The sequence below is a fragment of the Macaca mulatta genome, chromosome 7 (assembly GCF_049350105.2).
Source record: "Macaca mulatta isolate MMU2019108-1 chromosome 7, T2T-MMU8v2.0, whole genome shotgun sequence".
Classification (NCBI taxonomy): Eukaryota; Metazoa; Chordata; class Mammalia; order Primates; family Cercopithecidae; genus Macaca; species Macaca mulatta.
Genome location: NC_133412.1, coordinates 178,886,665 through 178,914,468, shown reverse-complemented (window position 1 = coordinate 178,914,468; position 27,804 = coordinate 178,886,665). Strand labels below are relative to the sequence as shown.

General features: G+C 64.2%; 2 protein-coding genes across 55 annotated transcripts in view; both read right to left on the bottom strand.

Moving 5' to 3' along the window:
• Nucleotides 1–710: 710 nt before the first annotated feature.
• CRIP2 (cysteine rich protein 2) lies at nucleotides 711–7,209 on the bottom strand. Of its 5 annotated transcripts, none has more exons than XM_077942141.1 (8): nucleotides 6,918–7,001; nucleotides 2,458–2,552; nucleotides 2,312–2,369; nucleotides 1,979–2,119; nucleotides 1,828–1,896; nucleotides 1,656–1,750; nucleotides 1,383–1,503; nucleotides 711–1,291 (listed from the first exon to the last, which is right to left on the bottom strand). In XM_077942141.1, the coding sequence occupies exons 1-8, from the start codon at nucleotides 6,958–6,960 to the stop codon at nucleotides 1,224–1,226; spliced, it is 690 nt and encodes a 229-aa protein (XP_077798267.1). In that variant the 5' UTR covers nucleotides 6,961–7,001; the 3' UTR covers nucleotides 711–1,223. The 5 variants fall into 5 exon arrangements, with proteins under 5 accessions (XP_077798267.1, XP_015000112.1, XP_028707795.1 ...); XM_015144626.3 differs by having other exon boundaries at nucleotides 1,383–1,440; XM_028851962.2 differs by lacking the exon at nucleotides 6,918–7,001 and adding an exon at nucleotides 4,204–4,557 and having other exon boundaries at nucleotides 1,383–1,440.
• Nucleotides 7,210–10,994: 3,785 nt separating this feature from the next.
• Nucleotides 10,995–27,804, bottom strand: part of MTA1 (metastasis associated 1) — a 55,519-nt gene continuing 38,709 nt past the window's right edge. For 4 of the 50 annotated variants that reach the window (XM_077942097.1, XM_077942100.1, XM_077942104.1 and 1 more), the window contains 15 exons: nucleotides 27,092–27,209; nucleotides 22,309–22,411; nucleotides 21,449–21,548; nucleotides 20,954–21,142; nucleotides 18,739–18,813; nucleotides 18,203–18,261; nucleotides 17,629–17,744; nucleotides 17,209–17,360; nucleotides 16,914–17,103; nucleotides 16,597–16,686; nucleotides 15,199–15,351; nucleotides 14,998–15,045; nucleotides 12,293–12,324; nucleotides 11,731–11,882; nucleotides 10,995–11,658 (listed from right to left, as the gene is read on the bottom strand). In XM_077942097.1, the coding sequence (XP_077798223.1) occupies nucleotides 11,508–11,658; nucleotides 11,731–11,882; nucleotides 12,293–12,324; nucleotides 14,998–15,045; nucleotides 15,199–15,351; nucleotides 16,597–16,686; nucleotides 16,914–17,103; nucleotides 17,209–17,360; nucleotides 17,629–17,744; nucleotides 18,203–18,261; nucleotides 18,739–18,813; nucleotides 20,954–21,142; nucleotides 21,449–21,548; nucleotides 22,309–22,411; nucleotides 27,092–27,209 (1,728 nt within the window). In that variant the 3' untranslated portion in view covers nucleotides 10,995–11,507. Of the gene's footprint in view, nucleotides 11,659–11,730; nucleotides 11,951–12,292; nucleotides 12,371–13,421; nucleotides 13,434–14,966; nucleotides 15,046–15,154; nucleotides 15,352–16,596; nucleotides 16,687–16,913; nucleotides 17,104–17,208; nucleotides 17,361–17,628; nucleotides 17,745–18,202; nucleotides 18,262–18,738; nucleotides 18,814–20,953; nucleotides 21,143–21,448; nucleotides 21,549–22,308; nucleotides 22,412–27,091; nucleotides 27,210–27,804 lie in introns of all 50 variants that reach the window. The other 46 variants (XM_077942098.1, XM_077942101.1, XM_028851955.2 and 43 more) reach the window with 18 other exon arrangements.

The following is a 27,804-nucleotide window of genomic DNA, read 5'->3' as shown; positions in this document are numbered from 1 at the left end:
GGGATTCTATCCCTGGGCCACACCCCAGGCCAAGGCAGGCCTGTCCACAAAAGCCTGTCCATCACCCTATGGACAAAAGCTGGAAACAGCCACGCTGAGCCCCCTTGCTCTGACCACAGCCCCCAAACCCTCCTGCGCTTCTCAGTCGAGTTCTGAGCTGCCAGAGACCTCTGCTACACCCACCCTTCACCAGCTTCCCCATTCTCTGCCCAGGACCCCTCCTCTGGTCCCCTGCCCCCTTCCCTCCACGGCCACACCCTCTGCTCTCAGGGCTGACCCCTCCTGCGCTTCCCAGGCTCCACAGACCCAGGCAGCTCTGGGTTCTCAGGCCTGCTATTGGTATTTTCAGGGTTCCAGGTTCAACTTTCCCCCGGGGCTCTGTCCCCCATGGATCCCGCCCTCACTTGACCCTGGCCAGGACCCTGGCCCCGGAATGCCTCCCACCCTCCTTAGCTCCCCACAGCCTGGCGTTCTTACTGCCTCCCCATCTGGGGGGGCACCACCACCCAAACCAGGGACCACGCTGCCCACCCCCATCCCTCCCTCCTCCTCAGAAACATCCCAGGGCCCCACCTCCCACCATCACCGTCAGGAGGAGGGCCCACCCCGACTAGCAGCCAGGCCCAGGGGCATTGGCTGGGGGCATGCATGGGTCGGAGAAAGGGACCCGGGTCTGGGATTTGCATCCATCCCACAAGCAGAGACAATCCTGCAATCCTCAAACCGTTTATTGACAGCACAAGGCTCAGCAGCAGGTGAGCCACGTGAGGGGGGCGAGGGCTTGTGAGGCAGTGTGGGCAGCAGGCAGGAGATCCCGGAGGGAACCCCTCTGCCAGGGACACGGTGAGGGCGTGGCCATCACCCACAAAGGGAGCATAAATAACACTGGCAGGTGGGTGGGCAGCAGGAGAGGGAAGGAGAACAGACAGTGCTGCAGGGACACGCAGGGCTGGCGGGAAAATGCTGGGACAGGGTCACACGGGGATTCGGAGGCACAGACACAGAAGGGGTCATGGGACGCCCAGAGGACGCCAGAGGGGGCAGACACACCACAGACTCAGGGATGGGCATGGCGCTCTGCCCGTGGCTGCCCCTCCTCCAATACTCGCCCTGGGCTTGCAGGCAGGACTGGGTGGCTGAGCACTCTTCCAGCAGAGCCAAGCAGTGGGGCCCCCGCAGGGTCTGGGGTGCAGGTGAGCCCACATCATGAGAGCCGCTGTGGCCTAGGGCTGGACCTTGCCTTCGGGGTCCCGGTCATAGATGTAGCTGCCCACCGCGCCGGTGTTCACGCCTGTGGAGGGAGGCCACTGGGGTGGGTGGGAGGAACAGTGGAGGGATGGGGAGGGCAGGGAAGACATGCGGACCACCCTGGCCACACTCACCCTTGGGTCCGAAGAGGATTCCATAGCAGGGCTTGTGGCAGTAGGGCTGGCCATCGTGCTGAGGCAGAAGGTGGGTGCTGAGGGAGGGGTCCACAGACTCCCCCGACCCATCACCTGGAGGCTTCCAGAACGTGCAGGCCGGCTCGCCGTGGGGCAGGGGACAGCGCAGCTCCCAGAAGCACCTCCCACCCCCCCATCCCTTCCTGGCGCGCCTCTCACCCTCATATCCCCGTGCCCCTGCCCGGCCCCCAAGCCCCGTCGCGCTCCCCTCACCTCTGCGTGCCCGCCGGGGGTCAGTGTCTTCCCGCAGCGCTCGCAGCGCAGGCAGGGCCGGTGCCAATCCTTGCCCAGAGATGTCACCTTCTCAGCTGGGAAGGGGGAGGAGTGAGGCGGAGCCCCGGGGCAGGGGCCGGGGCGGGGGTCCGGGGCCAGGGCGCGCACTTACCGAAGTACACCTTCTTGCTGCAGCGCGGGCACGTGTTGGGCTCCCCGGTGAAAGTAGTGACACTGGAGGCTGTGGGCGCACAAGTCAGGGCGGGGCGGGGCCGGCGGCGGGGGTGTCCACAACCCCCAGCCCCAGCCCGCGCCCAGCCCACCTCTGCTGGGCCCCTTCGGGGGGCCGCTCGCCTTCCGCTCCTCCGCTCGGGCCGCGGGGACCTCGATGGGGCCGGTGACCTGCGGCCCCTCCGCCAGGGGCTTCTCATAGATGTAGGAGCCCGCGCCCCCGATGTTCACGCCTGCAGGTGGGGGCACGTGGGGTGGGGGCCGCGGTCACCCGGCGTCTCAGTAAACGGCCCGCTGGGGGCTGGGGGCAGTAGGCTTTCCAGGGTGGCGGGGAGTCGGGGCCGGGATCCGCAGCCCTCCCCAGCGCCAGCGCCAGGCTCCTCCCGGCGGGTCCCCAGGGCAGGCCAAGGGCAGCCGGGGCTCACCTTTGGGTCCGAACAGGGTGGCGTAGCACGGCTTGTGGCAGAACGGCTTCCCGTCATGCTGCGCAGAGAGGCGCGGGTCAGGACCCTGCCTGAGGGTGGCGGGAGTCGCGACCCCACCCCCGCCCGCGCCGCACAGGGGGGCTCACCTCGGCGTGGCCCCCGGGCGTCAGCGTCTTGCTGCAGCGCTCGCACTTGAGGCAGAACTTGTGCCAGTCCTTACCCAGGGAGCTCACCTTCTCGGCTGAGCAGGAGGGGCAGGAGGGGGGTCAGGGCCGGGGCGCGCCCCGCACCCCCTCCGTCCCCACCTGGCAGCCACCACTCCAACGCGCTCCGGGGGTCCCGACTTTCAGGATGTCTCCGCCAGGCGCCTTCCTTCCACCCGGCAGGCCCTGCACCTCCTTCTGAGACCCTTGTTAGCCCAGTGCCCCCAGGTCCTGCTCTCCCTCTGGGTCTCAGCGCCCCAGCCCTGCAACCCCGCTAAAGCCGCCTTTGAGGAGGGGCCCGGGGCTGCCCTGTTAATCCCCTCAGTGCCTGGGGTGAAGGGGCCTGTGCTTGAGCCTGCCCTTGCTCAAACACCTGCCTCCTGGACACCGGCCTCACACCTGCCTCCCACACACACCTGCCTCCCCCACATCTTCCTCTCACACACACACCTGCCTCCCACACATCTTCCTCTCACACACACACCTGCCTCCCACACATCTTCCTCTCCCACACACACCTGCCTCCCACACATCTTCCTCTCCCACACACACCTGCCTCCCACACATCTTCCTCTCACACACACACCTGCCTCCCACACACACCTGCCTCCCACACACCTTCCTCTCACACACACACCTGCCTCCCACACACACCTGCCTCCCACACACCTTCCTCTCACACACACACCTGCCTCCCACACACACCTGCCTCCCACACACCTTCCTCCCCCACACACCCACCTCCCCCACACACCCACCTCCCACACACCCGCCTCCCACACACACCCGCCTCACACACACACCTGCCTCCCACACACCCGCCTCCCCCACACACCCACCTCCCACACACCCGCCTCCCACACACACCCGCCTCACACACACACCTGCCTCACACACACACCTGCCTCCCACACACCCACCTCCCCCACACACCCACCTCCCACACACCCGCCTCCCACACACACCCGCCTCACACACACACCCACCTCCCACACACCCGCCTCCCACACACACCTGCCTCCCACAAATCTTCCTCTCACACACACACCTGCCTCCCACACACACCCGCCTCCCCCACACACCCGCCTCCCCCACACACCCGCCTCCCACACACACCCGCCTCCCACACACACCTGCCTCCCCTACACATCTGCCTCCCCTACACACCTGCCTCCCATACACACACCTGCCTCCCCCTACACACCTGCCTCCCACACACACCTGCCTCACACCCGCCTCCCCCACACACCCGCCTCCCCCACACACCCGCCTCCCCCACACACACCTGCCTCACACCCGCCTCCCCCACACACCCGCCTCCCCCACATACCCACTTCCCCCAAACCCACCTCCCCCCACAGCCACCTCCCCCACACACCTGCTTCCCCCCCAAACCCACCTCCCCCCACACCCGTCTCCCCCCACACCCGTCTCCCCACACATACCCTTCCCCCCACACACCCGCTTCCCCCCCACAGCTTCCCCCAACACCTGCTTCCCCCTACACACCTGTTTCCTCCCACCTGCCTCCCACACACACACCTCCCCCCACCTGCCTACCCCCACACCCATTTCCCCCACACACCTTCCCCCCACATACCCGCTTCACCCCACACACCTGCCTCCCCCCCAACACATGCCTCTCCCTGACCTGTCATTCCCTCAAACACTTCTCTTACACTCACACACCTGCCTCTCCAGTGCACCTGCTTCCTCCACACATGTGCTCTCCCTCTCACACCTGCCTTGCACTGACATGCCCCTGATCCCCACCAGTTGGGCCCTGATGGGGCTGGCAGTGCCCCGCTGCTGAGTCAAAGGTGCAGCCCCAGAGCCTCCAGCTCCCTCGTGGGAAGGCCAGGCCCCGTCCCCGTGGGGCCTCCAGGCGGGACCCACATCTGTCTGTGGATTCCTCATCCTAAACCTGAGCTCTTCCCCCACCCTAATGCCCCTGGCTGCCACTGGCATGGAAGACCTGAGGCCAGCTGCTGAGGGTCAGGGACCCTCCGCCACTGCCTCCCACCCCCACACTAGGGCTACTGGGCCACTTCCCAGTGGACGGAAGCAGGGGCCTCCCCAGGGAGCCAGGCAGGAAGAGGTGGGGAGGGTCAGGAAGGGCCCAGCAGAGCCGGAATTCTGAAGGGAAGGGGACAAACTGCAGGCCCTGGGGGAAGGGAGCATGAAGGCTGGGCCCACCCTGACTGGCAGAATCTGGCCAAGCCCCTCAGGCGGCCAAGGACCCGTGGCTCTCCCGGTCCCCCTTCTCAGCAAGCGGCCCAGCGCCCTTTGTCTGGCAGATATCGGGGAGGGCACCTGGCTAGGGTGAAGCCCACTCTGAGAGGTCCATGGGTGCTGCTCCTGGCAGTGAGATGGGATCCCCCAGGTGGCCTACTAGGTAGAAGGCCATGAATGCTGGCTCTCCATGGCCCTGGCACAACCCTCTGGGCACAGCCAGGGCCAGCCTCCAGGACACCAGCCCAATCACAAGGCTGCACCAGCTTAAAGCCCTCTGCCCAGAACCACTTCACTCAGGAATCTGGGACACACCAGGGCAGGTAGGGGCTGGCTGCACAGTGGGCAGGCATGTCCCAGCAGCAGCAAGGAAGTCTCGATGGCTATCGGCCGTGGCAGCTGCAGCCCAGGGCTGCCAGCACTCCGCTCTGGCCAGCTCTGGGACGTGGGCCAAGTGGGGGCAGGGAACTGGCCCTCAGACCCACTGGGTGGGTCGATGGCCACACATTACGGGTCCGAGTTGGGAACAGAGAATCGATTGGGTCTAATGGCTCAGAAGAAAACCAGCTGCCCACCCTGGCTGCATGGGCTCTGGGGCGGCATCCTCAACGTGCTCTGACATCCCAGCCTGGGTTCTACTCAGGTATAAGTTGCAGGGGCAGCCTGGTGTGAGGGTGGGCAGGATTCTGGACCCTCGCCCTCACAGTGCCTCCCAGGCAGGACAGAAGCCAGCTGGGTCTGAAGCGCCTTTGTTTTCCGCTGAGAGCCTCGTCCGGCCCGGCAGGCAGAAGGCCTTTCCCGGCTGTCCACAGGACTATTGGCCAAGACCCTGGAGAGCCCCAGGCTGGCCTGGCCTGGCCTGGGGCAAAGTCATGGGGAGCTGGACTGCAGGAGGGCCCTGGGGACGGTCTCCCACCCTAAGCCTTGCAGAGACAGCCCTCACTGGGACAGAGACTGAGGGCTGAGCGGGCTCCAGGCGAGGCAGCCGGAAGCCCCTCGGCTCCCAGCCATGCCAGAAGCACTCCAGGCCAAATCCGGTCATTCCCCTCTGGGAACAGCAAAATACAACCTCCCCTCAACCCCTCCAGCCTGTGCGCCGGGAAGCCCAGTGGCGGCCTTCCCAGCAGCCTGGCTGCATTCTGGGTATGGGGCGACCACGGCAGGGGCCCTGTTGGTCCCGGCCCTCCTCTCTGCTTCACTAAGTCTATCCCCTAGTGCAGCAGCTGGTGAGTAGGTGGGCAGGGACCTTACCACCCTGGAGAAAGCTGGGCAGGGAATCAGCCAGGAGGAAGGGGGTAGGAAGGGCGCATCCAGGCCCAGGGAGTGAGTAAGCCCAGACCGAGAGCGCGCCTTGGGGAGGGGCTACCGACCGAGGGCCGCCCTGTGAGACACCCCTCCTTCCGCCACCACCTGCATCCCGTCCAGGGCTGTTCTGACCTTGAGGGGGCAGGGGTCCTGGCCACCTGGGCTTCTTGAGCACAAGGTCCCTCTCAGGTTCGCGGGGACTCGCGTGTCACACCCGCCCCCACCCTACCCCCGTATGAAACTCCTGGGGGAACTGGCGCCAAGGGAATGCGTTGGGACAAGCAGGAGGCAGAGGCCAAGGTCGCCCCCGCTTGGATTGAATCCCAACAGAGTCCAAACCTGGCCCAGCCCAGCTCGGCGGAGCTCAGAGTGGGAGCTGGGGGTCACTGTTCCTGGCCACGTGTTCCCGGGGCAGCGGGTGTGGGGGTTCCAGGAGAAAGGGCCCAGGCCCACGGGGTCGCGCGGGAGGCACCCAGGACGTACCGCCCCGCCCGGCCCCGCCCCGCCCCGCCCGGCCCGCACTGGCCGAAGAACCGGGATGCGTCCGCGGATCTCCGAGCGCTCCCCCAAACACCGGCCCCATCCCGGGGGACCACAAGCCCCGCCCGGGTGGTCCCTGCCCCGCCCAGACAAGCGGCTTCGGGGTTCGGGCGTGGCCGCCCCCGCTTTCGCGCAGCCCCACCCTTTGGCTTCAGCCGCGTGGGCAGCGCGGCCAGCCAGGCTCCGGGACAAGCATCCTCAGGCCGGGGCCGGGGCCGGGGCCGGAGCCGGGCGCACCCTAAGTTACGCCGCGGCTCTGCGGCGTGGGACTGGCCGCGAAGGGCGGCGGGATGCACCGAGCGGGCCGGGAGCGGGAACGCACTCACCGAAGTACACGGTCTTGTCGCACTTGGGGCATTTGGAGGCCATGGTCGGTGCGCCCGGTCAGCCCGCGCCCTCCGCCCGTTCTCCTCCCGGCCGCAGCCGCCCGCGCCCAGCCCCGCCTGCCCGGCTGTCCGCGCGCCCATTGGCTCCGCGGACGGGGCGGGGCCTCGATAACCCGCCCCCCGGGCCGGGGGCCGCCTAGGGGCGCCGCGGAGGCGGGGCGCACCTGCCAGGGGTGGCGGGTGCGGGGCAGCCGGGCCAGGTCTGGCGCCCCCGCGCCCCTCGCGCCGGAGGTGGCGTCTACAGGGGCCCGCCCGGGCGACCGCGGCGCCGCCCGCGCCCCGGCTGTTTCCATGGCGACGTCGGGGCCGCCTGGCCGGGCCGTCTCCTGGGCTGCGGGCGGGGTGTGGGGAGCCTGGCCCTCGGCTCGCGGGGAGCCCTAGTGAGCTGGGCCTGGGGGTCCGCCACTCCCGGCCCTGGGCGCTCAGGCTGCGCTACGCCGCGGGAAGAGGTCGCAGGCTCCGGGAGAACCCCACCCCCACCTCGCCGCGCCCGGCGCCCGGCCCGCTTCCCTTTGTTGCTCGGTTTCCATAGCAACAGTCGCGCCGCGGGAGCGGAGTCGGATTCCCGGTGGGCACGGCCCCTGGCCCTGTCCGGGTCTCCGTGTCCCGCTCCGCCCCCTCCGCGCCCCGCCCCAACACTGTCTGTGGTGCTGAAGGCTCCTTGGGTGGAGGGCAGGGCTCAGGAAGGAAGGCGCCGCCACCTCCAAAAACAGCGCGAGAAGCTGCTGGTGGGGGGTGTGGGGAGGTCTACGTCTGCCTCTGAGGCCGGGAAGGGGCGGCGGGCACCAGCGCCGAGGGCTCCGCGCTAAAGGCGTCCACCCTAAGCACTCCCACCCAGGGGGCGGCTGGGGAGGCGGTGAGGAGGTAGGAAGGGAAGGAGGGGAAGGAATGGGCGTGCCCTCTGTGTCTCGGGCTGGGGCTGACACTCCAGTCCCTTCTCCCGCACCGCCCAGGACCAGCTGCGGGCCTTGGGGCCCAGGGCCTGACTTGGAGGGGTCAACCAGTCACCCCACCCCCACATCCCGACTCTGGCCTCCTCCCAACCAGGGCCTGCCTGACCACTCCTCACCACCATGCCTCTGCCCTAGAGCTCCCTAGAGCCTGCCCGGCCCCAGTGGGGGGAATCTCCGCACCCACAGGCTTCCTGGTGCTCTGTCCCTGTAGGCCCTTCTCTGAGCCTCCTGGCCCCAGCGGGGCAGCAGAACGTGCTTGCTGGGCAGCCAACTCTGGACACCCTTCCCCCAGTGTCTTGGAGGCTGTGGGCTGGACACGGAGACCTGCCTGTTTCCTCTGCCTGGTGCACCAGGCATGTCTGTGAGCCAGTGGCCCTAGGCACTCCTGGCTTTCATGGTGGCCCTGGCAGGGCTCCCTGTGGCAGCACCCTTCTCCCTTGCACACACACCCTGCAGCCACTGCCATTTCCATGGTGACCGCAGGCCAGAAACATGCCCCCCGCCCCCACGCCGGACTGACCAGCCTGACCAGCTCCCCCTCTGCACTTGGGATCTGTGCCAGCCAAGGCAGAAGATGGCGAGGAGGCATCAGTCAGTACATTTCCTGGGCAGTCCTTCCTCCCTGGCAGGCCCAGGGGTCCCTAGGGGTCCCTCACAGCAGGGCCTTGCCCAGGCTGGATTCATGGACCCACTGCCAGACCCTCTCCAGCTCCCTGCCCTGTTCTGCCCACCTTGGGAGCCTGGGGCTGACTTCACCCCACCTCTGCGACCTGTGGCTTGCTCGGATAACAGGGCTGACTGGTCACAGGGCTCTTCTGGAGGGAGACCACCGGCCCCAAGGTCCCTAGCCCTGCCAGGAGAGTGGATGGGGGTGGAGGCGGGCCCCTCCCAGGGTGGCAGCAAAGGAATGGCATTTGGCACTGGCCAGGTGCCCTGGAGACACATGGAGGGTGGGGTGGGACAGGGAGTGTGCCAGCTGCTGCACTGCCCTCACCCCAGTCACAGTCCCTGGGCAGCGGCCAGAAGCTCCCTAATGCGATGGGGCTGTGCTGGGCCTGGCAGGCAGGGGTCAGGATCAATGGGTGCAGAGCAGTGGCCTTGGTCTCCACCTCTGAGGCGGCAGTGGGTCACAGGCAGGGGCAGTGACAGAGCGGGACGAGCCCGAGTAGAGAGGGGGGCACAGGACACAGCGGGTGTGAAGGGAGCTGGCAGGGCCAATGGCTGGGCGTGGGGCTGGGTCACGGCCTGGCCCGCCGTAGTGGTCTGGTGCCTTCCACCATCCTGTGACACTGGCAGATGGCAGGCCCCTGCCACTCAGCTCCACTGCAGGGAAGCCAGGCTGGGCTGAGTGGTGGACAGAGGACCCTAGCAGGGTGGAGCGGAGCTGGCAGGACAGGTCTCCAGGCATGACAGCATGATGGCCTTGCCACCCTGAGATGCCCCTGGCCCTGGGGAGCCACGGCCCCTGTGGGGTTGCTGGTGCAGGGAGCAGGCTGTTGTCTCATCAGCAGGTAAGGGCCTAATGAGGACAGAGCAAAGCTGGGAGTCCCCTTCATGGCCTGGGCACCAAGGCCAATGCTGCCCCCAGCCCGTGCCCACTGATTTCTAAGTCCAGGTTTAGACCCCCAAGCAGCCCAGGCCCCACCCAGCATAGGTGGCCAGAGCTTGGCCCTGTGAGGGCGCTGCAGCCTGGGTGTCTGGCTGGGGAGGGTGTCTGGGGTGGGAACGGGCCCCACTTCTCCTCAAGGCCTCCCTGCCCTTGAGACAGAGCCCAGGACCTGGAACACCTCACAGCCCACATGTTGACTCTGTAGGAGGACAGGCCCTGCGGGACGGAAGAGCTGCTGAGGCCAGAACCTCACAGGCAGCACTGGGAGGCAGGTCCTAGGCCTGGGGAAGGGAGAGGGGGCTGGGGTCTTCACTGAGCACCTGCTCCCTTCCTCCAGACCCCCAGGGTTGGAAAAAGCCTCAGAGGGGGCTGTGTCCTTCATGAGGTCAGGGGCCTGATTTCCCAGCCCTCTAATGACGCACTACAGACAAGTCCTCAGGCTGTGGGGTCACTTGGATGCAGGCTGCAGATTAGAGTTGGCTGGTGGGGGCGGAGTGGCGGGGTGCCAGCAGCCCAGGGAGGGTGGTGGGACATGCACTGCAGCCGAGTCCCCAACACCCAGTCCTGTCACTGCTGGGCCCCAGCACAGGCTCCCATGGGAGGCCAGGACGCCCCCTTATCTTTGTCTCCTGGGAGACAGCAGAAGTGGTGTCTATTTTAATTCCGTGGCTGAGATTTCCACATGACAGGGCGCCTGGGTGGGCTGGGGGAGCAAAGGCACAACTCTGGGGAGAGACAGAGGAGCCACTCTCCCTGAGAGGCCTGGGCGGACCCTCCTGGCCGGCTGAGGTGGCACGGCCACAGGGGTGGTCTGGAGCCAGGTTATCCACCGGACCCCTCCTTCTGGTGGCCCGGCCTGTACCAGTCCCTGGACCTGCAAGTCGGGTGCCGGAGGATGGGCCAAGCAGGATTTCTGAGAATGTGCTTGCTGAAATCTGAGCAGATTCTTACTGTGGAAAGTGCACACCTGCTTGGGGGCCACAGCTCTGGGCACAAACGCTTAGGCTCTATATGGCCAGGAGGCTGGGACCCCGGCTGCAGCACTCCAAGGCCTCGCTGGCCCAGCTGTGCTGGCTGCCCTGGTGGGAAGCCCCAGGGTCTTCGGCAGGGCCAGCTCTGCCTGGTGGGAGGCAGTCCCGGGCCCACCACTGCTGCAGACACAGACGCCCAGTCTCAGCACAGCTCCACTGGGGAAGGGGGCTGCGCCCTGCGACTGCTTGCTGCCCCCTGTGGAGGGCAGAGAGCACTGCGCCAGGCCCCTGCAGGGGAAGGTCTGTGGGCAGGTAGGAGACGAACAGAGCCCAGAGGCTGGGGTGGCTCTCCTGGCTGAGGTGGCTCTCCAGGGGCCTCGGGCTCCAGGGCGAGCCACAGCCTAGGGCCGCCCGATGGGGGTGGGGAGCCCAGGGCCTGAGTCAGGGAGAGGGACTGGGAACAAAAGACACAGTGAAGGACGGGTTGGTTTTTTCCTTTTTATAAGATTTTTTTTCTTTGTTTTTGTTTAATATGAAAATTACTTGAAAAGACAAGGGCCAACCCCGCCAGGCAGCTCGGCCGGCCGCGGCCGCACGATCCTAACATTCCAGGTGTAAGTTACAGAGCTCAAGTTCATCTACAAAAAAAGTAATAAAAATAAAATTTAAAATGGCACCTTCAACAGAACACAACAAAACCTTAGGGCCCGGCCTCCGGGCAAAAGGCCCCGCAGCACAGGGGCACGGGGTGGCCCCTCATCTCCGCTCCAGCCAAAAAGTAAACACAAAGCTAAAAACGACACCTCCTTGGCATTCTCGGAATAAGTTAGCCGCGCTTTTCCTCTCCTCCCCCAGTGTCCGCCAAGGAGCGCGTTTCTCTGCAGGTGAGGGCGGGAGGTGGGGCACTACCAAACTGAGGGGCGGGCGGCGGGCTGGCTGGGAAGGGGCCGCGTGGGCAGGCGAGGGGCGGGGGGGCAGCCGCAGGTGGGGGCAGCCCCTAGTCCTCGATGACAATGGGCTCGTCGTTGACGGGCGCAGGCGGCGGCGGCCGCAGCGGCAGGGCCTGGCTCTGGCGCAGGGCGATGGGCTTGTAGGGCCGGCGGGCAGCACGCTTGGTTTCCGAGGATGAGAGCAGCTTGCGGATCTTCCTGTGGGCAGAGGTGGCGGTGAGGGCCGGGACGCTGTGCAGAGCCCTCCCGCCTGCCCTGGGAAGGCCCCACCTGGTCTCCTCGGTGGCCATGTAGAACACGTCATCCGGGGCATCGATCCAGTTCATCCGCCGCCGCTTGACTGGGGGCAGGGAGCCCCCCCGGATCAGGCGCACTTTGGTGGGGTAGGACTTCCCGTTGAGCAGGAGGTTCCGGCTTGGTCCCTGCAGAGGGGGTGCGATTCCTGGGCAGCCGGCCAAGGGCCAGCTCCACTTCAACTGCAGGGCTCCCGCTGGGAGGGGCCACGAGCCAAGGTACCAGGCCTGGCCAACCCCCACCACCCCAGGGAGCTCCACGGACCCCCAGCCTGGCCCAGGGCAGCCCTGAGGGCAGCCCTGGTTGGCCCCACACCGCTGGGCCTGGCTCAGGGGCCATGGCCCCCACATGCTGCAGCCCCTCGGTCTTGCCAGGCCTCTTGGAAGCTTCCACGTGGCACCCGGCAGGGCTGGCCGGGCCTCTTCGCAACACCCCAGAGAGCCATGCGGTGCACACGGGTGAGCACACGGTACCCCAGAGAGCCATGCGGTGCACACGGGTGAGCACACGGTACCCCATCATGGGCTGTTCCTCTTACCATGTGCCTGGTCTGTCCGTGGTTTGCCAGACCTAACGAGAAATGGAGAAGAGAAATGAGGCCCGGAGACAGCGCGTCCTGCACTCCCACCACCCACTGCGGCCTCGGCCACCTTGGACAATGGGCCGGGGCCACCTGCCAACCAAGCCACAGCCCACACCCAGGATGGGCCTGGGGGCTTCGCCTCCCTGGGTCCTGGGCCGCCTGGTGGCCCCACAGCTCTCTGGCCAGAGACACGTTGGCTTGGCTCCACGCAGGAGGCCAGGAGCCTTGGACCTGACAGCCGCTTCCCTGCATAGGGGCCGGGCTGCCCACCCACTTGCCCACCTGTACCGAGACAAGCAAAGCCTCACAAGGCTGTCCGTCCAGCAGCAGCACAAGCCCCTCTGCAGGGCACCCACACCATGGCTGGCACTGCCCCACCAGGAGGCTGGGCTTCTTCCCAAGGCTCCAAGAGCGCCGCCAGCCCTGGCCAGAAACAGGTCACCACCCACTGCACCGGCTGGGCCCGAGCCACCCTGGCATGTGCTCGGGGATGGGGTGCCAGAGACCTCTGACTTCCCACAGTGCAGGGTGAGGAGCCCAAGGGGCACTGCGGGAGTTGGGCCAAGAGGCGGGGTCCATGCTCCTGGTCACCCCCAGCTGGGCCCAGGACCGCCGCTGCTCTCCCCCACTCCCCTGCCTGTGAGTGTGAGTGTGGGTGTGTGCATGTGGGAGCTGGTCCCAGGATGGCTCGGCTCCCAGCAGGACCAGCCCAGAGAGGACAGGACATCATACTCAACTCAGTTAGGTGCCAGGGCCCAGGGGCATCGGAGCAACCTGCCAGCTCCAAAAATGCTGCTTAGCTGAGGCCCGTCCCTTAAGGAACAGAAGCGGCTTGTCCAGCCCCTCCCCACCTGGAGCCGCCTCCTAACTCGGGGCACTCCCCTGATCCGCCTCCTAACTCGGGGCCCTGGAGCCCTGGGTCAGCCTTTCCCTACCAGTTTGCTTAGCTCTGCCGGGCAGGGTCGGGTGGGGGCCCAGGTGCCTGATCCACAGCGCTCCTGAACAGGAGCCGCCATACCTCAGGGCACCTGCCAAAGACCAAGGCCCAGTGCCCAGGGCTGGCCAGTAGCACAAAACTACTTACCCAGGTAAGTGCCTACCAGAGCGGTGGACGGCAGAGGGAAGAAAACACACGCTTTAGGTTAGTGAGCCACACGCACCCATCTGCAGGCCCCGCAGGTGGGGACAGAGCAGCAGGCTGCACGGGCAAATGGCCGGGTTAGAGCACTAGGGCCCCGTGCTGTGGGCAGGCTCAGCTCACGCCTACCCGGGCTGGACAGAGACCCCATCTCATGTGTGCCAATGCCCCCGGGCGGCACCTTCACCCAGCCAGCCCCCTCCAGCGCCCAGGTCCTGGCCATTACACGTCAGGACAGGCGCTTCCTCTGTGGCTGACCCCTCTGAGCCCAGGGCCTGCCCAGCCAGGCGGCGAGTGGTGGTATTCTCTCACAACCACCGCACAGCTGGGACTGACGTGTGCAGTGTGGAAAATTCAGTGGGAATAAATAAGCTTTTATCTAACTTGCTGGTTAACCGCTTTTCACAAAACAGAACAAAAAGTTCGAAGGTGCCTGCTGACAAGGACTCCCTCCTGTTTCCACCAGTTCTCATGGGGCTGTTTCCCGCCACTGCGAACAGACCAGTAAAGCCAGCCCACAGTGGGCTGGCCCTGGGCCCTGGACCAGGCAACGGGGGCAGCCCCAATACCAGATGGCTGGGAGGGCGCCCCAGGAAAGGAGGGGGCTGGGGTGAGACAGACACACCGCCAAGGGCGGTCGGGCAGAAGCTGCACAGACAGGCCAGGGGTGCGTGTCCAGACAGGTGGAGATGGCGGAGCCTGGCACCTGATCTCAGGCCCACCCTGCGCTGCAGCTGGCGTGCTGACCCCGCGGGACGTGCTTGCCAGGGCACCTGGCAGCCTTGAGAGAATGCCCTGAGGGGACAAGGCTGGCTGGGCTGGACGGCCACTGCCCATATCCACCTCCAGGTCCCCACGCCGGCCCTGCTGCCCTGGCCGGCACCCTCCGGGAAAGCCCAGGCACATCCACACTGGCAGGCCCAGCACGTGCACCCCCGGAGGCCCAGGCCTGGGTGCACACCCGGGCCCCACACACCTGGCCCCCCATGCTGGGCTTGGTCCTATCTGCTCTTCCCCGAGGGGCCTGGGGTCCCACAGCCCCTGCTCCAACCAACCAGCACAGAGCACCTGAGCCAATTCTCCAACAGAAGTCACCAATGTGTGCAAGCTCAGTAGCCCACAACCCGCACAGACACCCCCGACCATTCCCTCCCCACTGTCCCGCCTGGCAGGCGCACGAAAGGATTGCAGGCACAGCACGGGCGGCCCCAGGAGCTGAGGCTGGCAGCATGCGGGCAGTCACAGCGCGATGGCAGACAGCGCAGGCAGGGGCGCCAGGGCCACACGTGCCAGGACAGTCCACTGACAGGGTGTGGGGCCAGGGGGCCGAGGGCCAGATGCCTGGGCTCAGGGGGTCTTCACCAAGGGACCAGTGATGTCAGGAGGAACGTGGGGGACTGGGCTGTGGCCGGGCTCACGTGGACTGCCCCAAGCATGGGCCCTGGGCCGCCCGCCGCGGGGACACACTCAGCAGCACAGCACAGGCATCACGGGCGGGGCTGGCGCAGCGCCCGCCCGCGGCCCCAGGCCTTACCCCTACTGGGCATCAAGAGGCGCTTCTTCATGTTGCCTGGCAGCGCCGGGGTGGGAGAGAGGGAGAGAAGACAGCGTCAGCACGCACCGCGGGTGCCCCGGGCGGGGGCGGGCCGGACTCACCGGGCGGGGAGGGCCACACTCACCGGGTGGGGCAGGCCCGGATTCACCGGGCGAGGGGGCCACTCACCGTCCACCCCGTTGTGCTGCTCATAGCTCCGCTTGCCCAGGATGGTGGGGGAGCCGTTGTTGATGACAGGGGCCGCCTTGGCGGGCGTCAGGCTGCTGAGCACGCTGGACACACTCTTCACGGGGTCAGGCTTCGGGGGACGGGGGTGGGTCTCTGCCAGGAATGACAGGCAGAGCAAGTCGCCTCTGCCTGGCAGGGGATAGGCAGGCAGGCCCAGGCTCCAGCCCTCATGGTTCTGGGATACGACCAGGAACCAAGCTCCACGCGGCCCCCACCCCTGAGGCCCCATCCTGACTGGGCTGGAAGCAGGGAGGTCACCACAGAGCCAGGAGCCCAGGAGCACCAAGTGCTCTCCCGCAAGACGTGTGCCCAGGCCAATCCTGCAACTAGAGAGCAGGAAGACCACCTGGCAGGGGCCAGGCCCCTCACCCCCGCACAACAGGATCCATACACAGGCCCGTGAGCACAACACCTATTCAACAGCCCCCATGTCCAGGCCTCCGGAGCTGCTGGTGGAGGCTGGCTGCTGGTCAGACAGCAAACCGACCATCCAGCCAGCCTGGCCAGGGACACAGCTGCTGAGGACCAGCCCTGATACCAGCCACCTCTTCCCACAGGACAGGGGCCACGACCCCAAACAGGGAGCAATGCCAAAGCCACTTGAATCGCAGAGCACACGTGGTTCATGGCTCTGGAATGTCCTTCTCAGGACAGTCACCCTGTGTCAGGAGAGCAGATACACAAGCCCACTCGAGCCCAGCAAATGGGGGAGGCCCCCCACCGCCACCACAAATGTCTGGCCCAGCCCCCAAGCTGCTTCTGGCTGGGCCAGGGTAGCTGGCTGAGGTTCTCAGGTATCCTCAGACCCTCAAAGATAAGGGAACCCCTGCCTGAGGCTGCTTGCCAGGTGTGCACCTCCCCCTGCCGAGGGCCTACAGAGGCCTGAGTGCTGCCCCTGTGGAGTGGGCATGGCTCGGGAATATGCTCCCTGTAGGCAGCAGGTGCAACCCTGCCTTAGTGGCATTACAGGCAGGGGTGTGCACTGCCCAAACCCCACACCCTCAGGCCCCAGGGACGATCAGAACACAGGGAACGGTAGCGAGGCTGGCAGGGAAGCCCCCTGGGTGTGCCTTGAGGAGGCTGGTCCCGCAGAAGAGAGGGCGGCAGCCACTCTGCACTGGGCCCCGTCAAGACCCCAGGAGCAGAAAGCAGCCGGGGTCCCAGTGGGTCGGCCTGAGCCTGGCACGGTGCAGAGTACCTCAAAAGGACAGTTCCAGGCCCTGTGGGGCTGTCCAGGAGCTCCTAGCTAGAGAAGGCTGGGAGCACCAGTGCATCAGCTTGGGTCAGAAGCTGCCTGCAGGCAGCATTAGGAGCCCCCATCGCGCCTGGACTGCTCACCAAGATACCGGAGCACGGCTTCCAGCGGCTTGCGCACCGCCTGCTTCAGCACCAGTGGGCTCTGGGAGGCTTCGGGCAGCCGCGCCGTGCCTGCGGGGTACCACACAGTGTGAGGGGTGGGGCATCCCCAGGGAGCACGGGACCCTGCCTGCGCCTTGACCTGGGAGCCCTCACTGCGCTCGGCCGTCAGCACCAAGGAGGAAATGGGGCTCCCTGAGATGAGAACTCCCAGTGGGGCTACAGGCTGGGCCCCAAGGTTGCTGTTCCCTCCCCACTGCCTGCAGCAACAGAGTGAGCGGGGCGTTGGGATGACTCACACTCGGCCTTGATGGCCGCGCTGTTGATGGGCAGGTAAGGGTGCCGCGCGGCATGCCATGGGCGCAGGATCTCACGGCACAGGCGCCGGGCGATCCGTGTCAGCTTCGTTGTGTGCAGATAGAAGGCCTGCCTGGTCTTCATGGCGAACTTGGGGCTCCCGCTGCTCCGGGCTGGGAGGCCGTGGGGACTCTGCGGAAGGGGGCATAACCGCCCCGACACAGTGCCATGACCGGGGGCCGAGGACCCGCAGGGCTGACACACTCGCGGCAGGCAGGGCGGATGTCCCCCCCTTACCATGTTACTGCGGTTTGGTCCTGGCCTCTCTCCATCTAACCGGGTTGGCATTTTCAAGCCACCATATTTCTTCCAATATGTCCAACAAGATGCGCAGAGACGACACTGCATGTTAGGGGGACCCCAAGAATACCACTGGTAAGACTGTGTGGCTACGGACAACAAAGTTGGAAATAGACGGATTCTTAAGCAGAACCAGCGATGTCAGAGTATTCCCCACCACCCCCACGCCGGCCGCCCCACCCGCCAGGCACCCCCGCACATTCCCCAAGGCTCTCCCAACCACATCCCTGGGACGCAGCCCCCCATCATCAGTGGGCCCCTCCCAGGCTGGGCCACGCTGGAGCCCTCAGGGCCAACACAGGCACCACGGCCCACAGGCGGGTGTGCGGTGTGCCCCCGGCCATCCAGGGCACTTACTGTAACAGCTCTCGCAGGCCCGGCCAGCGCCAGGGCTCTGGCCCGGTGCTCCCGTGCCGTTCACCACACCGGCCTTGACGTTGTTGACGCTGATTTGGTTCGGATTTGGCTTGTTACTTAAAGAGATAAAGGAGAGAAGAGAGGAGTTGCAGGAGCACAAACCTCAAGGGCCCATCTGCCCAGCACGCACCGCGGCTGATCACCCCTCGTCCAGAACCATGTCCTCGCACCCCCCTCGGCCTCAGCAGTTCCTGGGAGCCACTGCTGAGGTCTGAGCTGTTTTCCAGGCCCCCGTGCTCCCCCTAGAATGGAGCCCAGCTCAGGGACTGAACCCTGGCGGTGTGGGTTGGAATCCCAATGCCCCCTTACTGACCAGGAGGCCAGGACGACGGAGACACGTCCATCGCGTCTGCAGCCAGAACCCCCCAGCCCTGCGCTGCCCTCACAGGGGCTGCCCTAACTTTCCCAGCCTCTGAGCCTGAGTTTCCTCGGGACCCGCCTGGCCCCGGCACCCTGTGCCCACCCTCCCTGGCCCCCAGGGCCACGAGGACCACGGCTGTAAGGGCACACTTACTAGTTGGGAATATAAACTTGCTTTAACTTGCTCTCAGCTTCAGCTGCTTTCAAGCGTTTCTTAAAACAAAAGAGAAGGTCAGAGGTCAGCGGGCTAGGCCCAGGTTGGGGCTGTGGTGCAGACAGGCTGGAGGCCACGGAGAGGAGAGCGCCAATGGGGAGGAGAGCCCCAGTGGAAAGGAGAGCGCCAATGGGGAGGAGAGCCCCAGTGGAAAGGAGAGCGCCAATGGGGAGGAGAGCCCCAGTGGAAAGGAGAGCGCCAATGGGGAGGAGAGCCCCAGTGGAAAGGAGAGCGCCAATGGGGAGGAGAGCCCCAGTGGAAAGGAGAGCGCCAATGGGGAGGAGAGCCCCAGTGGAAAGGAGAGCGCCAATGGGGAGGAGAGCGCCAATGGGAAGGAGAGCGCCAACGGGGAGGAGAGAGCCAGTGGAGAGGAGAGCCGGGCCAGGGACTCAGCAGCACGCCCACCTGCTGGGAGAGGATGGGGCGCAGGACGCGGAGGTGGTGTGCCCCGGGCACTGAGTGGCAGGCGGGCTTACCTGCTGCACGTATCTGTCGGTGGTCTTCCACATGTAGTAGTACTCAATGATGCTGGTCAGAGACTTCCACGGGAGCTGGGTGGGAGGAGGCGTGTCACCCAAGCAGGAAGGGGCAGGAGGTAGGCACATCATGAGGGCAGGGGCAGGGCTGCGGCCAGAAAGCCACAGAGGGGGCAGGAGGTGGGAGGGCAAGGTGTGCTTGGTGCGCTGAGGCCAGGCCCCTGCTGGCAGGCAGGTGCAGAGGGAACTGATGAAGTGGGTACCCCCTGCCAGATGCCAAAACACAGTGACGCCAGGGGAAGAGGAGCTGACACAGGGTCAAGGTGGAGATCTTGCCGAGGTGGCACTGACAACCCAGCCTCCATCTCAGCCTTTTTTTTTTTTTTTTGAGATGGAGTCTCTCTCTGTCACCCAGGCTGGCGTGCAGTAGTGTGATCTTGGCTCACTGCAACCTCTGTCTCCTGGGTTCAAGCGATTCTCTTGCCTCAGCCTCCTGAGTAGCTGGGACTACAGATACGTGCCACCACGCCTGGCTAATTTTTGTATTTTTAGTAGAGATGGGGCTTCACCATGTTGGCCAGGCTGGTCTCGAACTCCTGACCTCAAGTGATCCACCCGCCTCGGCCTCCCAAATGGGATTACAGGCGTGAGTCACCATGACCGGCCATCTCAGCCATTTTTGTTTTTGTCACCCAGGCTGGAGTGCAGTGGCACAATCTCGGCTCATAGCAACCTCCACCTCCCCAGGTTCAAGCGATTCCCCTGCCTCTGTCTCCCAAGTAGCTCGGACTACAGGCGCCGCCACCACACCCAGCCAATTTTTGCATTTTTAGTAGACACAGGGTTTTACAGGTTTTACTGTGTCACATGTTGGCCAGGATGGTCTTGATCTCCTGACCTCATGATCCTCCTGCCTCGACCTCCCAAAGTGGTGGGATTACAGGCGTGAGCCACTGTGCCCGGCCTGTGGCATGGATTTAAGAAACCTTATTAAATAAGGGTTCAGATAGTTCCTCAGTCTGGTCCACTGCATCTGGCAGGAAGGAAGAGCAGGGCCTGCTCCCTCGACACAGCCCCGAAGCTGCAGCCTCCTGACCCCACGCCTGGACTCGGCCCCGCAGCCACAGCCCCGAGCGCTGCCTCGCTAGGCTCACGTGGACTCAGCACTGGGGTCTCCTCTGCTGGAACCATGTGCAGCAGGGTCTCCCTCAAATTCTGCCCTCATCTGAGCCAGTTGGTGAATTTTGTTTCTAGCCCTCATCCTCTTGTCTGAACATGTTCTGCTCATCTTGGTTAGATTTTAAGCCTGGAGAAATCCATATCCGCCTTGGAGAGGCCACTGCCCCAGTCAAGGACTCCTCCCGAGCCTGGCCAAGCTCTCCCCTTGGCCAGAGGCCCCCACACAAAGCTGCATTCCTGCCTCACGGCTGGCTGCTGTCCCTCCTCTTCATGTCTAGGCACCCTACCCAACCCCATGTTTGTTTCTTCCGAATTCCAGATGCCCCCCCAGTCTCTGCTACGCTGGCCTGTGCGCTGCGGCGTGGATGGTGCTTTTCATCAGACAGCAGCAACCTCGCCATGTCCTGGCCCTTTGGGGCTCCTCCCTGCCCTGCCACAGGCTCCACCTCCCCAGGGCTGATGGTCAGGGGTCCCACCACCTCCACGTGGGGATGCCCTTCTAACAGATCAGTTTAAACATATTTTAGGAAGGCTGACGGTGGGAGGATGGGGGTCCTGAGGTAGAGGTACAGGGAAGGGGAGACCCCATACCATGAAGACCCTCTCGGCCTGTTGCTGGGCCAAACTCACATGAGCCAGAAAACAAGGACATGAGGAAACAGAGGTTCAGCTTAGTCAAAAACAAAGCAAAACCAAGGCTGGGGCTGGAGGGGGTGGCAAGGAAGGGAAAGTCTCTGTGAGGACACCCTGGCCTCCGTCACCTGGGCCAACCCTTATCCTTATCACGCAGTGGTGGTAGCAGCGTGGCTCTCTATGCCCAGGCCCCACCAGTGCCCCCGCGCCGTCTGCTGAACCAGTGTGACAGGACTGTGGTGGCCGAGCACAGCTGAGACAGAACTCATGCAGCTCCATACAGGGAATCAGGGCGCAGGACAGGCTCCCTCAGGGCAGGGGGGGACGTGGACCCCACGCCCCCACAGCCCACCTGGAGATGGGCATGGTCAGCCACTCCCACATCGCCACCCACGGTACTCACAAAATCTTGCTGAATGTCCGTGAAATCCTTCCCATATTTTTCCAGGGCTTCCTCGAAAAGGTTGGCCTCTGACGCAGACCACTCCTCCATCTCATCCCTGCAGAGCACGGGCCCGCCCTGTGGCACCAGCGCTGAGATGGCCTTGGAGATGTCATAGATGTTCTTGTGGAGAGTGTCCATGGCATGGAACTGAGGCAGGAGATAGCAGGGTCACCTGGGCCAAGGTGGCTTTCCTGCACCTGTGGCACGGCAACCCTCCCTCAGGGCCTCAAGGATCCCCTGCTGCAGGACCAGGCAGCACAGCCCTCCCTGCACCCTCAGGACAGTCTGGCTGAGCCTGGGATGGATAGGAAAGGCCAGTCCAGGTGGGACAGCACCTCTGCGGGGGTCCTGAATACCTGGAGCAGGTGCTGGGTCCAGGTAGGAGGAAGGGCACAGCCACTCTGGGCCGTGGGTCACTCCAGGTCTCAGCTGTCCCACCCTAGGCCCACTTACCAGGGTGATGTCTCGGGAGGCAGCTGCGGCACTCATGTGCAGGCTGGGCTGTCGGACGGAGCTGCTGCAGTCCAGGGCCCGTGCGAAGGTGCCCACGGAGCTGGGGAAAGGAGATGCGCTGACCAGTGTCAGCCGAGCAGGGGCTCCACCCAGGCACACCGCTCCCCAGGCACCATGGACCAGGGGCCACGGCTGAGCAGGGGCTCCAACCCAGGCACACCGCTCCACAGGCGCCAGGGACCAGGGCACCATGGGCAGCAGGGACAAACTGCACGGGCATCGCAGGGAGCAGCCCACAGGTGGCAAGGATTCCTTGTGTCTTGGGCCCCAGGATGGGGAGTGGGGCCCAGCACCCACCCAAGAACCCACGTGTCTGACTGAAGGCATCCTGATAGACTGGCAATCGCCTTGGGGCTTCTTTTGGGGTTTTCTCCACCTCCTAGGCTGCTGGCAGGGAAGGTGCATGGTCCTCTCCTGGGCCTCGAACTTCCCCCCACCCCAGGGGTCTGCCTGGGCTGCAGCTGCTCTGCTCCCTGACCAGGCCCAGCCCACTTGCTCCCAGCGGCCCAGGAGTGGGACAGCGCCTCTGGCCCATCCTGGGAAAGTCCCATTAGGGACACATGGGTGGGCACACAGGCCCGCCCCCGAAAAGGGCCGCCCTTCTATTTAACAAAGAGCCTGGGCCCAGCGCTCACGAGCCTCTCTGGGAACTGCTAGCAGGGTGTCAGGGCCGCAACGCATGGGCTTCATGTTGGGATATGGGATCCAAGACTGTCACATCCCCAACACCCACCACAGGGCAGGGAGAACAGGAGCTCCAGGCACCACCCCTGCTGGTCTTGCCCGGGAGCAGGACTCACCGGGCCACTACCAGGAACTGGTCGATCTGCTTGTCTGTGAGTGGGTTGTGCGCCTCCCACACCTTGGTCTCCAGCTTGGACTGGTCTCGGCCGTCCTCCTCGCCTACAGAGAGAAGTGTGGCCTTTCTGAGACAGGGTCCCCCAGCGCGCCGGGTCGCGCCTCTCCTCCCCAGGCACACGGAGCTGCTGGGATGGGGAAGGGGAAGGGTTGCAGGGCCCCATAGGTGAGGCCAGGGTGCAAGGCTGGACGGAGGCTGTTGCACACACAAGTACACGCATGCACACTTGGCACAGAGTGGCCTCTCAACCTGGGGATGGGGTGCACACGCAAGGGGCCTCTCAGCCCGCCCAGAATGCACGGCTTCAAGAACTGTGGCAAGAGATGGGAAGGTTGGTTTGCAAATTTAAATCAAGCTCTTTATTTATTTATTATTATCATTATTTTTTGAGATGGAGTCTCACTCTGTTGCCCAGGCTGGAGTGCAGTGGTGCAGTCTCGGCTCACTGCAACCTCCACCTCCCAGGTTCAAGCGATTCTCCTGCCTCAGCCTCCTGAGTAGCTGGGACCACAGGCACCGACACCACACCCAGCTAATTTTTGTATTTTCAGTAGACACGGGGTTTCACCATGTTTCCCAGACTGGTCTCAAACTCTTCACTTCAGGTGATCCACTCACCTTGGCCTCCCAAAGTGCTGGGATCGTAGGCATGAGCCACTGTGCCCGGCCCAAGCTTTTTATTTTGAGATACTCGGATTCACATGGTGTTGCAAGAGGGCCCTGCCACATCCCAACAGCAGGCAGACCACCTCCAGAGACCTTCTGGGGGCACAGGCTCCCTCCTGGCCCCTCTTCCACCCTGGCAGGTTCTGGGGCAGCTGCTCTAAACCCAGCATAGCCAGAGCCGGGGGGCTGCGGGGGGGCGCCTCTGGGGTCACCAGTTGTTTCCTGTCTTCTGGGAGCTGGGACGATGGAGAACTCAAGGCTGGTGAGGAGGCCACCTGACGCCTGTAGTTGGCCAGGGCCAGCAGGGTTTCTGACAAAACAGTCTTTTACTCGCAAAAAAACAAGACTGTGGTGTTGGGAGACGCCCTCAGGAGAATGTGCGTCTGAGCATGGCCGAGCCTGACTCCCAGGAAGGACTCGGAGAAAGTTCCACAATTGTCCTCTGTCCCCTCTCCAGCCTCCACGGCTCAGCGCAGGGTGCCAGGCTCAGACTCTGCAGGCGGCTCCCCTCTGGCCCCGGGCAGCACCGAGGCTCCTGACCAAGGACCATGGAGTGTGGGGCCGCCCTCCACTGGGGCGCCTGGCTACAGGTCCAGCATGGAGACAGCTCTTGAGACTAGAAAGTCCCCAAGGAAACACTACCCTCGCTAAGGGGCACTGGCTCCCAGACCCTGCCCTGAGGGCCGGGCGTCCTGGGCCGTGTGTCCAGGGAGGGTCAGGCCTTGCGGCCTCTAGGAAACAATGCCTGGCCAGTCTCAGAGGACGGGGTCAGCCAGGGAAGCGCAGTGCTGCCGAGGGAGGGGCCGCTGCATGGCCCTGGAGGTGAAGGGCCTGGGCTGTGTGAACCAGTGAGGAGGGCTGGGGGGTCTTCAGCCTGGTGTGGACTCCTCACCTTGGCTCAGGGGTACCCTGGGGAAGCTGGGGTCCAGCTCCCTGACTGCCAAGAAGCTGAGCCTTGGTGTGAACCACGCAAGCCACAGTGTATGCTTACCACTGGTCACGACGGTCACACTCCCTTTGACGTTTCAAACTCACTAAAGGCAGGTGCACAGCTAGTGTGCAATTTTCCATCACTCAAGAGGGACACGGCCTCCTGGAGGTGGGGAAGGCTCTGGAAGCCACGTCTCAGCCCCACACGAGCTTGTGGGATCCCTGGCCCTTGCACCAGCGGCCCAAAAGCCAAGGAACAGCAGGGCGGTGGGGAAGGCAGCGTGGGGAGGAGGAGGTCGGCTCCTGCGGCTGGCTCAGGCTGGTGGACCCTTAGTCCCATCGCCCCAGGCCCTACAGAGCTCTGCCAGGTCTCTGCAGGTCGGATCTCAACCCTGTGTACACGGGAGGATGGGGGCACCTCAAGGCCCATTCTCCTGCCAGGCCCACCAGCCCCTGGCTGAAGGAACGGATGCGCCATGTGAGGGCCTCTGACCTGAGACGACTCCTCACTCTCTGGCCCTCATGTGATCTGTGTTCTCACCTGTCTCCCAGCCACGGATGCTGCCTTTCCACCTGGGCGTGGCTGCCAGGCCTTCACCCTTGGCCAGCCCAGAAAGGCAACACAGCCCCAGGCTGGGAGACCCTGGTATGACAGCAGGGCACCCTGGAGGCCACAGGCCCAGACCCAACACAGCGGCCTCCCTATGCTGAGACTCACAGGCCAGGCCCCAGCACAGAGGCCTCCCCACACTCAGACCCACAGGCCCCAGCACAGCGGCCTCCCCACGCTCAGACCCACAGGCCCCAGCACAGCGGCCTCCCCACGCTCAGACCCACAGGCCCCAGCACAGAGGCCTCCCCACGCTCAGACCCACAGGCCCCAGCACAGCAGCCTCCCCACGCTCAGACCCACAGGCCAGGCCTCAGCACAGCGGCCTCTCCACACTCAGACCCACAGGCCCCAGCACAGCGGCCTCCCCATGCTCAGACCCACAAGCCCCAGCACAGAGGCCTCCCCACGCTCAGACCCACACCAGCGGCGTCTCCACACTCAGACCCATAGGCCCCAGTACAGCGGCCTCCCCACACTCAGACCCACAGGCCCCAGCACAAAGGTCTCCCCACACTCAGACCCATAGGCCCCAGTACAGCGGCCTCCCCATACTCAGACCCACAGGCCCCAGCACAGAGGCCTCCCCACACTCAGACCCACAGGCCCCAGTACAGAGGCCTCTCCACACTCAGACCCACAGGCCTCAGCACAGCGGCCTCCCCACGCTGACCCAGGCCTCAACGTGCCCTGTGTGCCTGGAGAGAGGGGGGGTCTGTCCCCGACTGCCCAGCACCTCCCAGAGCTTGCAAAGCAGCAGGCCCACTACATTGCTAGCCCAGTGCTAGAGCCCGCAGGTGCCTGGGGAAGGTGGCACCGGTGCATCTTATGGACAACCAAGAACACGAAACAGCCCCAACTACTCGGAAGGCTGAGGCTCGAGGATCGCTGGAGCCCAGGACTTCAGGTCCAGCCTGGGCAACACAGCAAGACCCACTCTCAAAGCAAACCAAAAGAGGAAAATCACCAAACACCTCGATCACAACTACAAGAAGCAGGGATGCGAGTCCCTGCCGACCCTCAGGGCAGAGCCCTGCGTCTTGAGGGCAGCCTCACAGCCTTGCCCAGCGGGGAGATGAGGGACAGGGTTGAGAAGGTGACAGTGAGCCTCAGGACTTCCCACCAGGGCTGCTGAAGCACCCGGCGGAGGGAGGAGGCCGCCTGCGTCTGGAGTGCATGCTGCGTCAGAGCTCCATGGCCCCATCAGACCTCAAGGGTGGGGCACCCACAGGCAACACAAGAAACGCAGGCAGATTTACACAGAAGAAAATTTCTGGAGACAAAAAGAACTTTAAAAAACTAATGAGAGGGGCGCGGTGGCTCAAGCCTGTAATCCCAGCACTTTGGGAGGCCGAGACGGGCGGATCACGAGGTCAGGAGATCCAGACCATCCTGGCTAACACGGTGAAACCCCGTCTCTACTAAAAAAAAAAAAAATACAAAACACTAGCCGGGCAAGGTGGCGGGCGCCTGTAGTCCCAGCTACTCGGGAGGCTGAGGCAGGAGAATGGTGTAAACCCAGAAGGCGGAGCTTGCAGTGAGCTGAGATCCGGCCACTGCACTCCAGCCTGGGCGACAGAGCGAGATTCCATCTCAAAAAAAAAAAAAAAAAGTAACAAGGCCAGACGCAGTGGCTCACACATGTAATCCCAGCATTTTGGGAGGCCAAGGCAGGTAGATCACTTGAGGTCACGAGTTTGAGACCAACCTGGGCAACATGGCGAAACCCTGCCTCTACTAAAAATACAAAAAAATTAGCGGGGTGTGGTGGTGCGTGCCTGTAGTTCCAGCTACCCGGGAGGCGGAGGTGGGGGGATCATCTGAGTCTGGGAGGTTGAGGCTGCAGTGAGCTATGATCGCACCACTGCACTCCAGCCTGGGCAACAGAGCTAGACCTTGTCCAAAAAAAAAAAAAAGTAGTGAAAAACAACTGCCAAGGTCAGACTCGGTGGCTCATGTCTGTAATCCCAGCACCTTGGGAGGCCTGAGGTCAAGAGTTCAAGACCATCCCGGCCAACACGGTGAGCCCCTGTCTCTACTAAAAATAAAAAAATTAGCCGGGTGTGATGGCAGGTGCCTGTAATCCCAGCTACTCAGGCGGCTGAGGCAGGAGAATCGCTTGAACCTAGGAGGTGGAAGTTGCAGTGAGCTGAGATCACCCCACTGCACTCCAGCCTGGGCAACAGAGCGAGACTCCATCTGAAAAAAAGAAAAAGAAAAACTACTGCCACAAGGAAACCAGGTCTCACTGTGCAGGGACAACTGACCACCACGTCCTGCCTGAGGGTCTGGGGCTTCCCCAGAACCACACCACCACCAGCAGTGGGTGGGGGAAGGCTCTGGGACACCAGCCCACACACACCACCCGTGTGGACAGAGCCCAGGCCTGCACCTGCTGCCCCCAGTCACACAGGAGTTACTGACACGGCGGCCGTGTCCCAGCCTCCTCTTGCCCAGTGTGTCAGCCGGCAGCGCAGGACGGGACGCAGCACGCCACGCCCAGGGCGGCCCACCCTACCTTCTTTTAACAAGTCGGTGATGTCTGCCTGGTACCGGTTTCCTACTCGAATCTCTCCTTTATCTGCCAGCAGGGTCTTCTGCTGTGGGTCGTAGACTAGAGAATAGAAGAAGAAATCCTGGAAAACACCACAGGAGACAGAGAGGCGTTAGCACGCCCGGGCTGCCGGGAGGGTCTTGCCCAGAGCTCCTGCAGGGTGACACAGGTGCCGGAGGGAGGGCACAGGAGCCCCCACAGCTCCCGGCCATGCCCGGGAGGAGCCTACAGCGGGGCCTCGAGGGTCACCGGGGGATGCACCTGCCCCATGACCCTGCCCGGAGGAGACATGCTGAGGGTCAGCAGGGGCGGGGCCTCTGAGCAGCTACAGGGGCGGGGCCAGGCTCCACAAGCCCTTACCAAGGCAGGGTGGATACGACTGCAGCCCAAAAACCATGACTTATTTGCCTTTTTTTTCTTTTTTTGAGGCGGAGTTTCGCTCTTGTTGCCCAGGCTAGAGTGCGATGGCGCGATCTCGGCTCACTGCAACCTCCGCGTCCTGGGTTCAAGCAATTCTCCTGCCTCAGCCTTCCAAGTAGCTGGGATTACAGGCACCCGCCACCACACTCGGTTAATGTTTTGTATTTTCAGTAGAAACACGGTTTCACCATGTTGGTCAGGCTGGTCTCAAACTCCTGAGCTCAGGTGATCCACCTGCCTCGGCCTCCCAAAGTGCT

Bases quoted from the DNA above. Each gene is read 5' to 3' on its own strand.
- CRIP2 (XM_077942141.1), bottom strand. From the start codon at position 6,960: ATGGCCTCCAAATGCCCCAAGTGCGACAAGACCGTGTACTTCG. The intron at 1,897-1,978 runs GTGGGCTGGGCG...GTGCGCCCACAG, and splicing joins CCCGAAGGGGCCCAGCAGAG to CCTCCAGTGTCACTACTTTC. The intron at 1,751-1,827 runs GTAAGTGCGCGC...CCCCCTTCCCAG, and splicing joins CAGCAAGAAGGTGTACTTCG to CTGAGAAGGTGACATCTCTG.